General features: G+C 44.5%; 2 protein-coding genes across 2 annotated transcripts in view; both read right to left on the bottom strand.

The window, feature by feature from the left end:
* Positions 1 to 8,084, bottom strand: part of LOC149460602 (uncharacterized) — a 54,534-nt gene extending 46,450 nt beyond the window's left edge. The window contains 1 exon segment of the mRNA XM_089679453.1: positions 8,006 to 8,084. Within this exon segment, the coding sequence (XP_089535579.1) occupies positions 8,006 to 8,084 (79 nt within the window).
* Positions 8,085 to 16,063: 7,979 nt separating this feature from the next.
* LOC149460603 (uncharacterized) overlaps positions 16,064 to 20,547 on the bottom strand; it is a 133,919-nt gene continuing 129,435 nt past the window's right edge. Inside the window, exon 12 of the mRNA XM_089679454.1 lies at positions 16,064 to 17,212. Within this exon, the coding sequence (XP_089535580.1) occupies positions 16,323 to 17,212 (890 nt within the window). The 3' untranslated portion in view covers positions 16,064 to 16,322. The remainder of the gene's footprint in view (positions 17,213 to 20,547) is intronic.

Below are 20,547 nucleotides of genomic sequence, written 5' to 3' on the forward strand. Positions count from 1 at the left end.
AGTGTAATCATTGCCCATTGGCTGCCTGTGTAGTGTACCAACTGTTCACTGTCTGCTACCCCTCTCTGCCAATCCCTCCACTGGCTTCCACTCACCCAACGAATTATACCCAAAATACTAACAACTTACAAAGCCATCCAAAACTCTGCCCCCAGGTTCATCACCAACATGGCCTCAAAATATCAACCAAACCGCTTTCTTCGATCCTCCCAAGACCTTCTACTCTCTACTTACCGTGTCACCTCCTCCCATGCTCGCCTCCTGGACTTCTCCTGAGCTTCTCCAATCCTATGCAACTCCCTACCACAATCTGTCCGGCTGTCTCCCAATCTATCCACCTTTAGACAATCCCTGAAAACCTCTTTAAAGAAACCTATCCTGCTTCTACTTAGTAAACTGCCATTTATTTCCTCCATCAGCTCCTCCCCCCCCCACAGCTATTACCTTTTGTATCACTCAACCCTTCCTCCTAGATTGTAAGCTCTCAGGATCAGGGCCCTCTGCTTCCTCTGGTACCAAATTGTATTGTAACTGTAATGTCTGCCTTCATTTTGTACAGCGCTGCGCAAACTGTTGCCGATATATAAATCCTGTATAATAATAATGATTGCCCATTGGCTGCCTGTGTAGTGTCATCATTGCCCTTTGTAGGCCATGTATGGTCAGGATGGTCCTTGTCTTGTCTATTTATTGTCAGTGCTGTTTGTTTAGAGGACCATATTACTAGAATTTATCTCCACAATGAGGAGAATGTTCCGGCCCCGGAAGTGGGGGAATGTTCTGCCCCTGAAGGGGTTCATCTGGGTTCCCACACTATATATGTGTGTATCATCATCTGCTGGAGATAAAAGACGTCACAGTGACTATGGAGGAAGAGGATGGACGTGACTATGGAGGAAGAGGACGGACATGAGTATGGAGGAAGAGGACGGACGTGACTATGGAGGAAGAGGACGGACGTGACTATGGAAGAAGAGGACGGACGTGACTATGGAGGAAGAGGACTGACGTGACTATGGAGGAAGAGGACGGACGTGACTATGGAGGAAGAGGACGGACGTAACTATGGAGGAAGAGGACGGACGTGACTATGGAGGAAGAGGACGGACGTGACTATGGAGGAAGAGGACGGACGTGACTATGGAGGAAGAGGACGGACGTGACTATGGAGGAAGAGGACGGACGTGACTATGGAGGAAGAGGACTGACGTGACTATGGAGGAAGAGGACGGACGTGACTATGGAAGAAGAGGACGGACGTGACTATGGAGGAAGAGGACAGACGTGACTATGGAGGAAGAGGACGGACGTGACTATGGAGGAAGAGGATGGACGTGACTATGGAGGAAGAGGACAGACGTGACTATGGAGGAAGAGGACAGACATGATTATGGAGGAAGAGGATGGATATGACTATGGAGGAAGAGGACGGACATGATTGGGGGGTTACTGGGTGTAAATAGAACATAACATCTTATTACCTCCTCTGCTGCCACTTCCACCGTCTCCTCACCACTTCATATGGTATGGAACTTCTTGTCTTTATTCCAGATGACTTACTGTCACTGCCTGACATCACTTCCTGTCTATACCTGACATCCCTTCCTGTCTGTGTTCTACAATAACTTCCTTTTTGGATAGAAGTGAGATCACCACCTTGTGGATCTCAGAGGAACTGCAGCCCCGAGAAACATTAAAATATCCATTCCTGTGGTTTCCATGAAAGATGAAAAATAACTAAAAAAAATCTGAGAAAAAATAAATCTAGCTCTTATGCAACCAACTATTTATTTTCCAATATTTTTATTGAAATGTTTCAAGTTACAGGAAATGTAATAGACAAGTGTCATGTTATAAGGTATGAAATCTCCCCAACAAACAGGCGGATGAATAAACAACAGACATCCCGCAGGGAAGCAGGAAATGTGTGCAATAATGACTGGAGACGTCACATAGAACATTCCCAGCATTAAGTCCACCTTGTACAGGGGAAGCAATAATAGGAGACATATGGATCACACAGAGCATTCATCATACACACCACACATAGTGCACAACACATACAACATGGAACTACACTAGCACCAGAACATGGGAAAATAAAAGAGACAGCAGAAAGGAAGAAAAAGAGGGTAACAGTAATGAGAGGAGAGAAGAGAGGAGGGGAGGAGAGGGGATGAGGAGGGGAGGAGAGGGGATGAGGAGAGAGGAAGGGGGAGAGGAGGAGAGGAGAAGAGAGAGGAGGAGAGGAGATTAGAGGGGAGGAGGAGAGGAGGAGGAGAGGAGAGGGGATGAGGAGGAGAGAGGAGTGGAGGAGGAGGAGAGGGGAGGGGAGGAGGAGGAGAGAGGAGGGGAGGGGAGAGGAGAAGAGAGCCAAATCAGGAAGTACTAGGGCACGGAGATGTATGGAGTCCACGGATCCCACGTTTTATCACACATGTTGGTATTATGATGTAAAACACAGGTGAGTCTGTCGTTAATCAGGATCCAATCTCATTTGTTGTGAACATATTGAAGCAGAATAATTGATCTCTTCTAATATTCAGCAATAGTGATTCTCGCTGCTAACAGCATAGAAGTAAGATGCTTAACCCCTCGCCTACCGGGCACATATTCCCCCTTCCTGACCAGGACAATTTTCAGCTTTCAGTGCTGTCGCACTTTTAATGACAATTGTGCGGTCATGCAACATTGTACCCATATGACATTTTTAGCATTTTTTTCACACAAATAGAACTTTCTTTTGGTCGTATTTACTCGCCGCTGGGGGGGGTTTTATTTTTTGAGCTCTAAACAAAAAAAGAGCAAAAATGTGAAAAAAGTTTTCTTTGTTTCTATTATAAAATTTTGCAAAGAGGTAATTTTTATCCTTCACTAATGTGCGTTGATGAGGCTGCACTGATAGGAAGCACTGATGGGCACTGATATGCGGCACTGATGATACTGCACTGATATGCAACAATGTTGGGCACTGATAGATGGCACTGATGGGTGGCACTGACTGGCAGCACTGCTGGGCACTGACTGATGACACTGCTGGGAGGCACTGGTGGGTGGCAATGGTGGGCACAGGTGGGTGGCACTGCTGGGCACTGAACATCAGTGCCCTTATGATCAGTGCCAATCCCTCCTCTGACAATTTACAGTTATCGGCAGTACCTTCCTCACACTGTGACAGCGCGAGGAAAGTGCAGCCAATAACTAACAACTGCATTTCCCGGTGATCTGCTGTGTCATTGGACATGGCTGATCACGTGCTAAAAGGCCGCTGTGATTGGCCTTTTACCACATCACGTGATCAGCTGTGTCCATAGAATACAGCAATCATGGAGATTGCAGAGTGCGTGCTCCGGGGGCGAGTGGGAGGGCATCATATGATGCCCTCCCAGAAACGGCCGACTGCAGTATAGCCGTCATTCGGCTATCTGCGATCAGCAAGTGGTTAAGGGTCTTTTTTGGTACTGTAAGTGGAAATTTATGGAAGAGGGCGGATTCCGGGGCCCTACAAACATTAACCCCCATCACCCTATAGATAAGGTTAAACATGCGGATCCAAAATCTAGTAACTATCAGACATTGCCACCAAACGTGGAACATAGAACCCACCTGGCCGCTACACTGAAAGCACATTGGTGAGGCAGAAGGATGCCTCCTCGCCATCCGAGTTGGGACCCGGTACCATAGCAATAGTTTTATAGTTTGCTTCAATTCAGGTAGTAATGATGGAAACTTTAGATAATTCCAGGGCTATGTCTTGCCAATCAGATAGATCATAACTAACATTCAGGTCCCGTTCCCATTGATCCATATAGGGGAGTTACAGTTTGGATCAGCACCACACAAATACGGCCTCTAGAGAGATTCGTATGCTGACAGGAAAGTTCAAAACTGGTAAGAATGGGCGCTCCATCTAGTAAAACAATTTTCAAGTAGATAAAAGTGGCAATTTGATTATATCTGAAAATTTATGTATAATATCTTCTATCGTTCCACACAAAACGAAGCACCTCTGCCTGTAGGAGCCGCAGCTCGCGTCTCAGAATTGGTACCGATAAGGTCCAAAAGATGTATAATATTTGAGTTAAAAAGGTCATTTTAATAGAGCCGATCCTGCCAAACCAAGATATAGAGTAAGCAGCCCAACGATGAAGATCTTCCCGAAGTCATTTGAAAAGAGGGGGATAGTTCGCTCGGTATAATAGGGTCTCAATTGAGGCCGTCAAATTAACCCCCAAATAGGGGAAGGAGTTGCTGAAAGTCATAGAGTTTGAAGCCGTTGCTCCATTGAAGAAGGTAACAAAACATTAAGGGCTATCGTTTTATGAGAATTTAGAGTCAGCCCAGAAAGTTCAGAGAAGTGACAAGAGTGATAATAGATTAGGTAAAGTGGCCAGAGGGGATGTAACATACATGAGAACATCATCAGCAAATAAAGAGCATTTATGTTCCTGATGACCACAGAGGACCCTGTGGATTCCAGCTTGAGAGCGGATCGCCATAGCTAAGGGTTCTATTGCCAAAGCAAAAAGCAGTGGGGAGAGTGGGCAACTCTGTCTAGTGCCACGTCGAATTTGGAACACAGGGGGATCTGTAACTTCTAATGGACACTTGATCTGAGGGGGTGTTATATAATGACTTCAAAAGCACAAGAAACGCAGCACAAAATCCAAAAGCTCGCAAAACAGTAAACAAATATTCTCAAGTTAAGCTATCAAAAGCTTTATGGAGGTCCAAAGAAAGAATCAGCAATTCCCAAGAAAGAGGGGCATCCCAATTAGAGCGAACAGCAGAAATCAAAGCTATGGACCTTCAAATCTGACCTAACGTTTGGCAATCTGACCTGATTGGTCTTTGTGAACATACTGCGCAAAAAAGGAATTAAGACGCAGGGCCAAAAGTTTTGTCAATATTTTCAGGTCGCAATTTATTAGCAAAATAGGCTGATAATTATATCAGTCGCATCTTTATTAGGTTTAGGAATAACACTAATATCTGCTTTATTTTCATCTAAAGGAATCACCCGTCTTCTCTCAAGGAACTGAAGTAAAGAGCCATATGGGGGAGACGATGGTCAGAGAAGGTTTTACAGTAAACATTTGGTAAACCGTCGGGGCCCGGGGACTTATGTGATGTTAGCATTTTAATAACTTTACCAAGTTCCTCACTAGTTATAGGTCGTTCCATAAGTTCCCTGTGGGCGTGTCAGGATTCTAGGTATGACCAGAGGTGTGTGGACTGACACAGGGAAACGCAGGCTTCAGATATGGTATAAACAATATAATTTATTAAGACTAACAATACAAAACGCAGTGCAAAACTAAACATAAACACAGTGCAAACAAACCAAACCAAACCACCCACACATAACAATACATACAATGCAAGAGTCGTCAGGCAGGCCGGGTCAGTAGCAAATGGGCAAAATGGAGTACCAGGAACAGGCGGGAGAGTGGTCGGGGTCACAAGCTGGGTTCAGTAACTCACGGGCAGCGCGGTGCAGAGGGTCAGGCAGAGAATGGTCAGGGTTACAAGCCAGGGATCAAACAGAAGTCAGCAGAGGTCAGGATCAGGCAGGGTCGGCAAGAAGTCAGACAGAAACAGGAACAGGAATACAGGATACAAGATACAGGGGCCCATAGAAGCACACACCAAGGCCTTGACTGTGAGTCTGGTCATTCCTTAAATACAACCCCTGCAATCAGCTTCAGGTGTTTGGCTGACTGCAGGGGTGAGTCTCTGATTGCTGAGAGCACCCGCTGGCTAGCCCTGGTACTGCAGCCCACAAGGCAGGTGAGTCCCACCATTATTGGCAAGTCCATTCCTGACAGGGCGTCCACAAGGGAAGAGAGATGCAAGAGTCCTAAAAAATCTTGAAGCATGGAAGGCTCAACAAACTGGGGTGGACTATATAAGGTAGAATAAAACGTATTAAATTCCTGAAGGATTTCTGAGGATCCTGTGAGATGTGACCTCCAGGAAGCCTAAGCTTAGGAAGCGCCCAGTAAGTATGTTTAGGGGAAAGTTTAGAATCCGGTTTGTCTCGCCATGTGAAGAAGTTATGATTCCTCCATCATTTTCCAGTTTTGTGGTGAGACAATGATTAAGCTCCAAACGAGCCTGTTCTACCTTAAGTAACAAGTCCGGGGTTGGAGAAATTTTATGTTGGGCCAGTAAAGCCTCGTATTCCTTAGTTTTGGCAGAAATCAACTCTTCATGAGATCACTTTAGTCTAGAGACTTGTTGGATAAAAAAAACCTCTGATAGAAGCTTTATGAGCTGCCCAGTTAATAGCCGGGGTCGTGTCTTCCGCTGTACTAATGGTAAAGTAAGAGTTCAAATGCTCCACCACTTCAAGGCGAGTTGACTCATTGCTAAGAAGGGACTCATTCAATTGCCAGTGTGACTTGGCCAGATTGGCAGTTAAATTGGAGATTGTTAGCATCACCGGGTCATGATCTGACCAGGGTGTCCATACAATTTTAGCCGAACACAACTTAGGCAGCAACTCCATAGGGAGAAAGATGTGGTCTATACGTGAATACCGGTTGTGAGCTCTAGAGAAATGAGAGTAGTCTCTAGAAGTAGGATTGGCCTCTCTCCATGCATCCACCAAATTATAGCGATATAAAAGTTGAGCAAATTTGTGACTTTGTTTTGGGGGGACACAAGTTTGGTCGCATGCGATTTATCAAGCCTTTGATCTAAAGCCAAATTCAAATCCCCCACTAAAATGACATCGCCTTCAAGTTGCGGAGCTAAAGATTGAAACAGGGATCGAAAAAAGGCTAATTGATTCACATTAGGGGTGTAGTAAATCAGGAAAGTCACTAAGTCTCCCCCCAAGTGGCCTTTAACCAATAGATATCGCCCTTCCTTGTCTCGTATCACTTTAGATTCAGTAAATGATAACCGCTGGGCCAAACAGAGCGCTACCCCTTGTTTTTTCCCAGATGCATTAGCAAAAAAGCACACAGGGAAATCTCTATGAATACACCGTGGTGTGAAAGAGGAGACAAAATGGGTTTCCTGCAGAGCACCTACTGTATATCAGCTCCGAGGAACTTATAACGAGAAAAAACCTTGAGATGCTTAGAGGGGATCCCAAACCTGCACATTATGGGAGAGTAAGGGAACAACAACACTATTAGGTCTTAAGGTGGACATAGAAAAATGCAAGACAGCGATGGGGAGACCCACACATCCCCCCATAGGGGAGATCAAGAATCCATAACCAAATAAAAATTCTCAAGATGACCCTCAATAAAAAACAATAAAAAAATAAGGAAGAAATAGGGTAGAGACAAAAGACACCCAGAAAATGGCTATCGTCAGTTCAAGTGGTAAAACAACAATATGCAGCATAAAACTGTAAAACACCAAATAACCCAGACACAAGGTCAAGGAATGGAAGAGTCTCCACCAAAGCATAGCAGTGGGGGGAGTCTTCCAATTAGGAAGAGCACATAGACGCTTCCCGGGACCATGGGGTCTGTAACAGACATATATAAGAAATTTTCCTAACCCCAGAGAAATAGAATACCTGACATATATCCAATCTAGTCAGTAAACAGGTAAAAAGCAATACAATTAAAAAACAAAATATTCCTTTACCTGTGAAGAAAGAAAACTCACTTTTCTTAGGGGGATTCAACACATTTTTAGCTATGCGGTCACACAACCTTGGGGCTCTCTATATACAAACTTTGGTTGGGTTGGTAAATATTTTGATAAATATAGTTAAAAATGTGGTGAATCCCCCTAAGAAAAGTGAGTTTTCTTTCTTCACGGGTAAAGGATTTTTCCCATGCAAAAAATGCTATGGATGTACAAGAACTAAAGGGATTAAACAGAAAATAACTAATTTTAAAGCAATAAGTACAAATAAAGGTGATTTAATGAGAGATTGTATTACATACAAGACAGAAGGGGGAGTTTATGTGCTGGAATGTAGCTGTGGGATGTTGCAGGCTCTACAGAATGAAGCAGGAATAGTAGTCATGGTTACCTAGATGCATATACGGGCTTTTCCCTGACGAAGCCACGTGGTTGGTGGTGTAACGCGTGGCGGCGGAGCCTAGTGACATAATTACCAGCTTTTTACAGAGCGGGAGTTTTGAAATGCAAATCGCTATGTTACTGCTTCTATCATGTGAGAAGAATTCCGTTTTACATTATTATGGAAGGTGGTGCCTGTCATCTGCTGACATCTAGAGCATCGGAATTACCAGGCTTAGTTGATCTGTATTCATTCATAGGTCCATGGTAGGAGGAGAGCGGCCATCCATACGATTTTTGAGGTGGAGGAACATTGAGTTAAGGTGGATCACCGTGTTTTTCAAATAGACTTTATATATTCCGATCACATTGTAGTGATTCTTCACCATTCAAGCACTTTATTAGATTTTCACCTTTTAAGCACTTTATATGTATATTTATATTTCATATTTTGATTGAACTATCATGTTTGAATCTGTTCCCGTCTTTATATAATTTAACATAACATAACATAATACAATATAATAGAATACAGTATATCTCCTGACATTTAGGGGTCTATTGATAAAAACATTTGTCTAGCAATCCACTCAGTGACAAAGCATGTACATTCCTTCTGTGTGATGGGAAACAATTTAAAATGATTTTTGACCTAAAATGGAAAATGTTGCATTTTGTTAGAATTTCTATGAGGAAGATCATATTTTCATCGTTTTCCATGGGAGTTTTTAAACCAAATAATAGACAAGGGTCATTTTCAGGTCTCAAGTCCCACAAGGGACAAACTTCTCCCCAACTGAAGTATTTAGTTCTGTGTATAGAGAAGGAATGGAAGCCGGGACCCCTCAGTGCAGGAACAAGGGGGGGGGGGGTGATTACAAACACCAAATAATCCCGTGGTGGTCCCCACATCCTCTAGTCTAGCTGAGATGTCATTGTTCTGCCAACAAGAAGGATGAACAAGATGAAGAGACGCGGTATATGGAAGTATTCTCTACGTTTCTGCAGACACAGGGACCATTATTCCATTATTCCAAGCTGAGGGATTCTGTGAGAGCTTGGGAATAAACATCACAATGGAAGAAACATATATTCATTGACTTAAACCCAAAAACCCACAATTATAGTGAAAAAATCAAGACCCAAAGAGATTACCCAAAAATAAAAAATATAAAATATATATAAAAGAACAAAAATAAAATAAAGTTCCAATATGCAAAGAGTCCAAATAATGTGTCCAAACAAAGATCAATTTCTTGATAGGAAGACGCTTCCTACTCCACAGAAGAAGATGCAAATCAATCACAGGTGCTCTTCAAATACTTCAAAAAACAAAATCTCAACATAGTATATTACCTTTTAAATCCCAGAACTAAAGTGCCACACGTGTATCATGCAAAAAAACACTCCAGTGTCACAGCACTCATGTGAAAAAAAAATTAATAAATATCACTGCAAACTATATATAAAGTGCATAATTACCCTAAAACAAACAGATTCCAGCTTGTAATCAACCACATATGTACAGAGTGTCCTTAGATTGGTATCCTCTTGTTCCTCAGGACCTCACAAACAGACCAGGAATCAGTATGTGAATTATAATCATATATAAAATGTATTGTAGCCACTTACATATAAAAACGATAAGATCAGCAAGACAGCATCAAATTCCTCATGCCCAGTATGCGATCCCCTTTCCGTGTGTAGAGGGTCTCCCGATCACCAGGTAATTCCCCCTTGCTACTCCTATCCAGCACTATCACTTTGTAGCTCTGGGGGATACCTGAAGTGCACCGTTACTCTCCAGACCTCCAACACACAGGGATTCCAGAATCCAAAATGGCTGCCGCAGCACTTCTGGGAACGTCACGTGCCCTGGACGCGTTTCGTCTCTTCCGGACTTTGTCAACAAGGATCTGTGGGTTTTTGGGTTTAAGTCAATGAATATATGTTTTATTAGTACTTCAGGGGAAGGATATTGATATGACTTTAAGGGATTTCTGAGGATTTTATATATATACGTGTGCTGATTTATATTTATTCTATCACAATGGAAGAGTTTCTGTCCTCCAATGTAATGAGGACAAGAGAAGTCCCACATCATGGATTATACACTGTGTCACAGATAAAGCACACACCCACAATGACTAGCTAACCAAGGCATGGTCAGCCCGTGACTTGGGGTAAAGAGGGAATGAGGACTTTGAGCATATAAGACTGGTCAGGATACCCTTTCACAGCCCGCACTACCTCTGGCCAACACTAGAGGGAGACTCTACGCCAGCTGGCTGACCACACACAGGCAGATACAAATCTTATATACAATCTGGTGCACACGAAGGGTTGAGGAGCAGTCTAGCAATTGGCACACCCTTCTAGGAATCCTCCAGCTATCCAACAAGCTAGAACCCCGGTGTTAATCACTCTTCCACTGTCCACACACCCCCCACACCAGACACACAACAAACGATAGCTTCCCACCAACCAACAGTTTGTCCACAGACTCGTCTGCTGGTCCACTACACACACACAGAGCTCTCCGTCTGGCAGATCTGCTATGTTACAATCTGCAGACAATCTGCCAACACACAGTGCAATTGCATACAGATTGGCAATGAACTTAGACCGAGCACATAGACTCTACAATACAACAATCTCTCTGGAGATATGAGCCCGAGCTTAGTACACAGAAGTCACTTATTCATTTTATGATGTAATATCCCGAAAGTGGGTAATGCATTAAATATGTACAAAGAAAAAAAAAGTTGCAGAAAATACAAAAATGCACACAATTGGCTATTCACAATAAAATAAAAGGGAATAAAACCAGAAATAGAACTTTTACCAAGATTTATCCTGTGACTGGAGCAAGTCAGAGAAAATCTGTGATTCACCAGTCACATGGAACCGGCTCCATACAAATCACCCCGTCCATTTCTCAGGGTCCTCAATTTATTAAAATATGGATGTGGGCTGCACATTAGCCCTTGGCCAATCAACCCTGGGGGGTGTTCCTGTAGCAGCCCACAGGATGTTCTGGGTTCTGAAGTGCCCAGAGCTGAATGGGCCAGGAATGGTTTGGATCACTTGGTCAGGGATAGAATTTCCAACACCAGTGTGTTAGTCTGAACAGAACAGAACCAATCGCTGTTCAGCTGTCTCAATTAGGCACCATAGAACCGTTTTGTGTTTCTCTGGGATTCCACAGGGGCTACAAATACAGTTTTACATGCAGATGTAGCCTACAGTGTATCCAAACAGAAAGAAGTATTTTCATCCCTCTGCAACAAATATTTTAGCTTTTATGAGAGATGAAATAAATTCCTTTGATTTGTGGATATAAATCAAAGCTGACAAACACTTCAGAGCCTTCTCAAGGTCTCCTGCTGACTCTTGTAGCCAAAATGACTAGGATTCTTCTTCTAGGTTCAAGAAAGTGGCAAACTCTGGCTACATAGGTGACAATATTTTATTGACATCTAGGTGTCACCTCCAGCCTAGAAGATGCTCTGTCCTTTCAGATGCTAATTGAGAACATATGTAATCTGACTGATTACTGAATACTGATCTGTAATAACATGGAATTAATCTAGATCTACAATTACATATTTCTACTGATCACATCTCAGCTACCCAACTCTTAAATTTATGTTACGCACTGCTCCAAAAAATGAAAGGAAGACTTTGAAAACCCATCATATCTCAATGGGGACAAATTTGCTGCTGGATCTCTATACTGATATGGACTGGATAATGTGTTAGGAATGTAAGGATGCCCCATCATTTGATGGAAATGAAAATTATTGACCTACAGAGGACTAAAAACAAAAACACCCCAAAAATCAAGAAAAAAATGATACAGCAGGCGAATCCATTTTACCGAAATGTAATTGCAGCAACTCAGAATGGTCCTCAGTAGTTTGTATGGCCCCCAAGTGCTTGTATGCATGCCTGACAATGTTGGGCCATGCTCCTAATGAGATGGAAGATGGTGTCCTGGGGGATTTTCTCCCAGATCTGGACCAGGGCATCACAGTGCTCCTGGACAGTCTGAGGTGCAACAGGGTGGCATCGGATGGACTGAAACATCACATCCCAGAGGTGTTCTATTGGATTTAGGTCAGGCCAGCATGGGGGCCATTCAGTGGTATTAATTCCTTCATCCTCCAGAAACTTCCTGTACACTTTTGCCACATGAGGCTGGGCATTGTCATGCACCATGAGGAACCCAGGACCCACTGCACCAGGAGGAACCCAGGACTCACTGCACCAGTGTAGGGTCTGACAATGGGTCCAATGATTTCATCCCGTTACCTAATGGCAGTCAGGGTGCCATTATCTAGCCTGTAGAGGTCTGTGCATCCCTCCATGGATATGCCTCCTCAGACCATCACTGACCCACCACCAAAACGGTCATGCTAAATGATGTTACAGGCAGCAGAATGTTCTCCAGAACCTTTCATGTCTGTCACATGTGCTCAGGGGGAACCTGCTCTCATCTGTGAAAAGCACAAGGTGCCAGTGGTGGACCTGCCAATTCTAATGTTCAATGGCAAATTCCAATGGAGCTCTATGGTGCCAGGCAGTGAGCACAGGGCCCACTAGAGGATGTCAGGCCCTCAGGCCACTATCATAAAGTCTGTTTCTGATTGTTTGATCAGAGACATACACACCAGTGGCCTACTGGAGGTCATTTTGTCAGGCTCTGGCAGTGCTCATCCTGTTCCTCCTTGCACAAAGGAGCAGATACAGTTCTGCTGGTGGGTTAAGAAACTTCTTTGGCCATGTCCAGCTCTCTTAGAGTAACTGCCTGTCTCCTGGAATCTCCTCTGTGCTCTCTTCTCCTAGAATCTCCTCCGTGCTCTCTTCTCCTAGAATCTCCTCCGTGCTCTCTTCTCCTGGAATCACCTCCGTGCTCTCGTCTCCTGGAATCTCCTCTGTGCTCTCGTCTCCTGGAATCTCCTCCGTGCTCTCGTCTCCTGGAATCTCCTCCATGCTCTTGAGATTGTGCTGGGAGACACAGCAAACCTTCTGGCAATGGCACGTATTGATGTGCCATCCTGGAGGAGTTGGACTGCCTGTGCAACCTCTGTAGGGTCCAGGTATGACCTCATGCTACCAGTAGTGACACTGACCCTAGCCAAATGCAAAACTAGTGAAGAACAGTCAGAAAAGATGAGTAGGGAAAAAAATGTCAGTGGCCTCCACCTGTAAATTCCTGTTTTGAAGGTTGTCTCATTGTTGCCCATCTAGAGCACCTGTTGTTAATTTCATTAACACCAAAGCAGCTGAAACTGATGAACAGCCCCCTCTGCGACTTACCTGACCAGATCCATATCCCAGGAGTTTAATTGGCTTGATGCTAGACTCGGATTAAGTCTCCCTTTCATTTTTTGAGCCGTGTATTATGAATGCTAACTCTACAAAGCTGCAGATCTGTGAGAGTTCTTTTCTGGATTCTTCTGTTTATAGATTACTGAGACCTTTACAGTAAAATGTGCATTTCCTCATGTAATGTTCTATTTGTGTGTTTTGTTTTTTATGTTGGTTGGACTGGATGGATTGGTGTCTTTTTTCCATCCAGATGAACTCTGTAACTATGTAACAAGGTGACTCCAGTAACACTGCTGAGACTCATTTCGTTTTTGGTGAAAAGGTACAAAAAGAAACCTTCATTTCCATTTATTTCAGATTATACGAAAAGACGTGATGGGGATAAAATACCAGATTGTCTCCTAAGAATGTAGGAAGTATATTATGGTATGTTTGCTGATTTGTAATCCCATGATATATATTTAGTGTGTTGGAGTTTATCGGTATTGTTAGGAATATTGTATGCATGCTACCAAAGCCATAATCAATCAGTAGATCAGTATACAAATTATTCTTTTTATTATCTCTCCTCTGTGTGTACAACTATTATTCTAATCGCTTTATGTAATCCAACCTCCTGATAGTTACAATTCTCCATTTAATCGCTGTTACACCAAAACATAATGATTGTAAATGAGGAATAATATCTACTCTCCAAGGCATTCTATAGATTTCACAAGGGACAATCTGTTATAGTGAAATATTCATTTTTCCCGATCACAGATTAGTTACTTCTGACCCCAAAAAAACTCAGACCAGACAATTCTTATCCAAGGATGACACCCAGTGGCCATGGGAGGTAATGCTTGAGTAAACATGGGTTAGATAATCAGATTCCCCAATCACAGAGAAGGTTCCGCCTTCTGGACCAGGTTTATTCAGATTTGATGAGTCTATTAGTCATAACTAGATAAAACCGGCAGGAAAACTCACAGAGGGAGGATCATCTACACAGCCATCTGGAAGGTAGACATCATCTCACACTCAGATCATCTAAAGACACTTATCAACTGAAGAAGAGACGCCATTTTGTAGAAGCTCAAATCCACCCATTAATCAGCAGCCATCTTTGAGTCTGATCATCAGTTCTCTAAAAGATGACCTGATACTTGGAGGGTAATTATATATTTTCTGTTGATTTTGCTTGTTTAGACTAGTAAGTCAATTGCCACATTCCTTTGTGTAACCTAATAACTCTCCCCATGATAACATCACTTCAAGTTAAGTCATTTATAAAAATGTTCCTGTTCTTAGGCCATACTGGTGGACTATTCTGCATAGTTTATTCCTTCTGCAGGAGACAGATTATTGTCCGTTTTCATTGGTTATGTTGTTTACAGGGAGACTGATTATCAAATTTAATTCACTCTATTTTAGAGCTTTTACAGAAACATCTTAGTGTCAATGTAAATCACAATCTGACTATTATTTATGGTGTTTGTAAGTGACGTATGTAAACAAATATTGATTTTCATACTCTGCAGTCTATACCCACACAGATCTTGTTTGAGTTCTTAAAGAAGTTTTCAGATTAATTAAGTCAAATTATTTTTGTAAATCATTTTTTGTATTGGAGACACTGTGATTTGATTGATTTATCTGACTAAATCAATTGTTCGGGTGTTCCCTGACAATTTGGACACTAGATGGTGCTAATTGTTAGGATACTTAGCGCCATCTAAAAACCAATTGAGGTATTTTTGGTTAAAATCAATGGATGGTTTAATTCTGTGGTTTTATGTAATTTATGTCTTCAATGTCTACTGTACTTGAAAATGTATGAGTGTGATCTTAGGTATTTGTATGAAACCACCCGACACAGTAAACTAAGGGGTCTATGTGAAAAATATGTTGGGGGAGTGTGGCAAGCATGTGTCCAGCCGTGACAAATTCTGGCTGTATTTTAATAGTCAGTGACTTCCTATAATCATCAGCTCCCTCTAGCGGCCATAATAATGTATTACTTCCAAAATGCCTCAATCAGGAAAAACAGTTCAATACCACATTATGGCCACTAGATGGAGCCAATGATCATAGGAAATCACTGTATGAAAAGACCAACATGGGACATGGCTGAATGAATGCTGGTCATATTAGTTCATCTATTGGGGTGGTATCTATTGGGCCAATCCCTTTTACAAACCACACATAATATCGCCCTTCAAAGTGAAAACAGAAACAATTTGCACAAAATCAAAGAGTAAAAATATTTTCCGGTGGATCCCCTCTACCCAGACCCCATATGTAGACATAGAACAACAAGCTGTGTTCCCTCCAACCACCCAAACCCACACAGAAGCAAAGGGAAATAATGAGAGGAAAGTTCCCGCCTAGTTTGGGGCGGAGTTCTCCTTCCCTCCTGTTGGGGGATGGGAGAAGGATGGACTGAAGACAGAGAGACGCTTCGGGGTCACCACTGTTCTGTAGAGCCTTGAAATGAAGGACATCAACTTCAGAAGTTCTTGTTGTCTGTGTAAAGTTCCCCGATAACGAGATCTGGGCTCTCCCGGCTTCTAGCTCTGTAACCCGCTATATCATTATCAGGAAACGCAACTCCGACACCCAAGAAGGGCTGAAGTTGTGTCCTTCATTTCCAGGATCTACTGACCACTCTGTACCCCGACATTTACTGCACTTCATCCGTGTCTTTGGGGGCCTCTCATCTCCTTATCAACTGTTTCTGCCATGATGAAGATCAGCTATGGAGTATATCTGAGGTGTATATCAGGGTGTGCTTCTTCCCCACATCAGAGCTGGGATGTCCAGCAACATTCATCTAGAAGACATTTCCCACACTCAAGGCACTAATATACCTCCAGGGTTGTGTGGGACCCCTGGTGTATGGGAAGACAGGACTTCAGTGAGGAACATTTCCCTCACTCAGGACAGGAAAGCAGCTTCTCCCGTGTGATACCTTTGATGTTTGGAAAGACTGTACTTCTCTGAGAAACATTTCACACACTCAGGATAGAAATACGGCTTCTCCCCGTGTGGCATCTCTGATGTGCAATAAGATTGGACTTGTCTGAAAAACATTTCCCGCACTCAGGACAGGAATATGGCTTCTCCCCTGTGTGAGATCTCTGGTGGGTGTAAAGATGGGACTTCTGTGAAAAACATTTCCGGCACTCAGGACAGGAATACGGTTTCTCCCCCGTGTGAGATCTCTGATGTGCAATAAGATTGGACTTGTCTGAAAAACATTTCCCGCACTCAGGACAGGAATACGGCTTCTCCCCCGTATGAGATCTCTGATGTGTGTAAAGATTGGACTTCCGTGAAAAACATTTCCCGCACTCAGGACAGGAATACGGCTTTTCCCCCGTGTGAGATCTCTGATGTATGTAAAGATCGAACTTCCGTGAAAAACATTTCCCACACTCAGGACAAGAATAGAGCTTCTCCCCCGTGTGAGATGTCTGATGTGTGTAAAGATTAGACTTCTGTGAAAAATATTTCCCGCACTCAGGACAGGAATATGACTTCTCCCCCGTATGAGATCTCTGATGTGTGTAAAGAGTGGACTTGTCTGAAAAACATTTCCCGCACTCAGGACAGGAATATGGCTTCTCCCCTGTGTGAGATCTCTGGTGTGTGTAAAGATGGGACTTCCGTGAAAAACATTTCCGGCACTCGGGACAGGAATACGGTTTCTCCCCCGTGTGAGATCTCTGATGTGTGTAAAGAACGGACTTCCGTGAAAAACATTTCCCGCACTCAGGACAGGAATACGGCTTTTCCCCCGTGTGAGATCTCTGATGTGTGTAAAGATTGGACTTCCGTGAAAAACATTTCCCGCACTCAGGACAGGAATACGGCTTTTCCCCCGTGTGAGATCTCTGATGTATGTAAAGATCGGACTTCCATGAAAAACATTTCCCGCACTCAGGACAGGAGAAGTTCTTCCCTGTTGGAAGGCCGGCCCAATCCCGCACAGTCTGAGGTTCCTCAGGATACGAAGAATCCGATGGTCTATCTACACTGGGTGGTGCCGGATGGACATTGGAGGGAGCCGAGTTTTCTCCTGGACTATACTGTGTGATGTCCTCATCTTCTACTTTCCAGTCTGGAGACAAAGTGAGACAATCCTCGGAGGTTTTCCTCATCTCCCGGCCATGGACTAAAGTACAAAGACAAAGAGGATTACTAGACAGGAGCTGATTGGTTCCCCCAAACCAGGACTCCACCCCCATCAGGCAGGATGGGGAACATAGCTCAGGAAAGTGTCCAGGGGATTACAGGCTGATATCACCCAGTCCCCGCCCTACTCTGGACCAATCAGTGAGCAGTATGGGTGGAGGAATGGATTTAGTGTTCATGACCCACCTGTGCTGATCTCTGTAGGAGTGTCCTCCTCTATAAATATCCCCGTTATTCCATCTTCCTCCATAGACTGCTGATCATCCCTCACATACGCCTCTTCTTCTTCTGCTTGAACCTCAAATTCTATATCGATTGGATCTCCACTCTAAATCAAGGAAATGAGAGAAAATATAATCTGTAAAATATAAGGTCACATAAAATATCCACACATCATCTCCACAAGTCCATGTTCTAGATTCTCCATCCCACCAACCTTGTAATGGTGAGGGATGGTGTGACCTTCCTGTGTGGAATCCCGGGAATACAGAGGACGGGGACATCTCTCTGGTGGGTTCCCATGACTGGATCCATCTGTAGGAAACACACACACTGACTGAATCCATTGTTTCTATGTGTTTATCAGATGATGGGGGATCTAGGTGGATCCTCCGTACTGCTCTCTCCTTTACAATAAAGTCTCCTCTTACCCGGTGATGTGAGGGGCGGCTGATTGTCCATCATGACGTCCTTGTAGAGATCCTTGTGTCCTTCTAAATACTCCCACTCCTCCATGGAGAAATAGACAGTGACACCCTGACACCTTATAGGAACCTGACACACACAATGATACAGTCACCATCCAGACACATCCCTTGTCTGTTACTGGAGAATGTCCCAGAATTCCCGGCACCGCTCACCTCTCCTGTCAGCAGCTCCATCATCTTCTTCGTGACTTCTAGAATCTTCTGCATGTTGTGTCTCTCAGGGTTTAGGGAGTCACATGGAGGCACTGTGATGGTCATATGATCACCTGACTTCAGAAGAGGAAATCTCTGTATTGAGGAACCAATAGGAATATCATGTTAGAATCCCAGAATCCTCCTCACCTCTCCGGTCAGGTCTGTGTTTTATTAATAGAGATGAGAGTGATGTCATGTGACCTCCCAGAATCCTCCTCACCTCTCTGGTCAGCAGGTAGATGATCTCCAGGGTGAGGTTTAGTATCTTCTCAGTCATGTGACTCCGGTCCTCCTCCATCCTCATTGGTGCCATCATGTGATCTATACAGGTCTCCTTGTAGACGGATAACTTTGGGAAATGAAAGTAAGAATGATTATTATTTATTTATTTATTACATGGAGTTTATATAGCGCCAAAGGGTTTGCTCAGCGCTGTACAATAGGGGGGACAATACATGGCACAGTACAACAAAAACAGACAGCGTACGAGGGGTAAGAGGGCCCTACTCTTTCAAGCTTACAATCTAGGAGGGAGGGGGTAATGGTACAGTAGGAAGTGGCTGAGGGGGATGAAGTGGTGGGAGGAATGAGGGAGGATGGCCGTTAGGTGGGGTAGGCTTCCCTGAAGAGATGGGTTTTGAGGGAGCGCCTGAATGTGGGGAGGGAAGGCGACAGTCGGATGGATTGGGGCAGTGAGTTCCAGAGGATAGGGGAGGACCTGGAGAAGTCCTGCAGTCGTGCATGGGAGGAGGAGACCAGGGAGCAGGATAGAAGGAGGTCCTGTGAGGAGCTAAGCGTACGGGTAGGGTGGTACTTGGGGATCAGGTTGGTGAGGTAGTCAGGGGCAGTGTTATGAACGGCTTTGTAGGTCAGGATTAGAAGGTTAAATTTGATGCGTTGGGCAATCGGGAGCCAGTGGAGGGAGAGGCAGAGGGGGGTGGCAGAGGTGGAGCGGGTGGTGAGGTGGATGAGTCTGGCTGCTGAGTTCAGGATGGTCTGGAGCGGGGAGAGCCTGCACTTGGGTAGGCCGGTGAGGAGGGAGTTGCAGTAGTCAAGGCGTGAGATGATGAGGGAGTGTACTAGAAGTTTGGTGGTGTCTGGGGTGAGGAAGGAGCGTATCTTGGCAATATTGCGGAGATGGAGCCTGCATGTGTTTGTAAGTGATTTGACATGAGGGAGGAAGGAGAGGTTCGAGTCAAGAATGACGCCAAGGACTTTGGCTTGCGGGGCGGGAATGATAGTGGTGTTGGTGGTGGTGATGGATAGATGGATAGGCTGGGGGGGGGGGGGTGTGGGCAGGGGGAAAGATGAGGAGTTTGGTTTTGGAGAGGTTGAGCTTGAGGAAATGTAGCGACATCCAGTCTGAGATGTCGTCGTTTAGGAGGTGAGTGATGCGGGCGGAGATAGTGGGGGTGAGGTGAGGGGTGGAGAGGTAGATTTGGGTGTCGTCAGCATAGAGGTGATAATTGAAGCCATGGGAGTGTATGAGTGTGCCCAGGGAGGAGGTGTAGATGGAGAAGAGAAGGGGTCCAAGGACAGAGCCTTGGGGGACCCCAACAGAGAGGGGGAGGGAGGGGGAGGTGGTACCATTGTAGGTGACGCTGAAGGAGCGTCGGGATAGGTAGGATGAGAACCAGGAGAGAGCGGTATCTCTGATGCCAAGGGAGAGTAGTTTATTAAGGAGGAGGGGGTGGTCGACTGTGTCGAAGGCCGCAGAGAGGTCCAGGAGAAGGAGGACAGAGTAGTCGCCCTTGGCTTTGGCGTTTAGTAGGTCGTTAGTGATTTTGAGGAGGGCAGTTTCGGTGGAGTGTAGGGGACGGAAGCCGGACTGTAATGGGTCAAGGAGGTTATTGTCAATAAGGTGGGCGCTTAGGCGATCGTAGACTATGCACTCAAGGAGCTAGGAGGTGAGTGGCAGCAGGGAGATGGGTCTGAGGTTGTTGGGGTCCGCGGGATCCAGGGAGGGCTTTTTGAGGAAGGGGGTGATATGTGCGTGCTTTAGGTGGGAGGGGAATGCACCAGTAGAGAGGGAGAGATTGAAGATGTGGTTAAGGGAGCGGATGAGGGAAGAGCGGGGTGACCGGAGGAGTTGAGAGGGGATAGGGTCCAGGGGGCAGGTAGTGAGGCGGGCTTCTGA

Source organism: Staurois parvus, unplaced genomic scaffold (genome assembly GCF_062004578.1).
Source record: "Staurois parvus isolate SC_StPar_1 unplaced genomic scaffold, SC_StPar_1.0 ptg000224l, whole genome shotgun sequence".
Lineage (NCBI taxonomy): Eukaryota > Metazoa > Chordata > Amphibia > Anura > Ranidae > Staurois > Staurois parvus.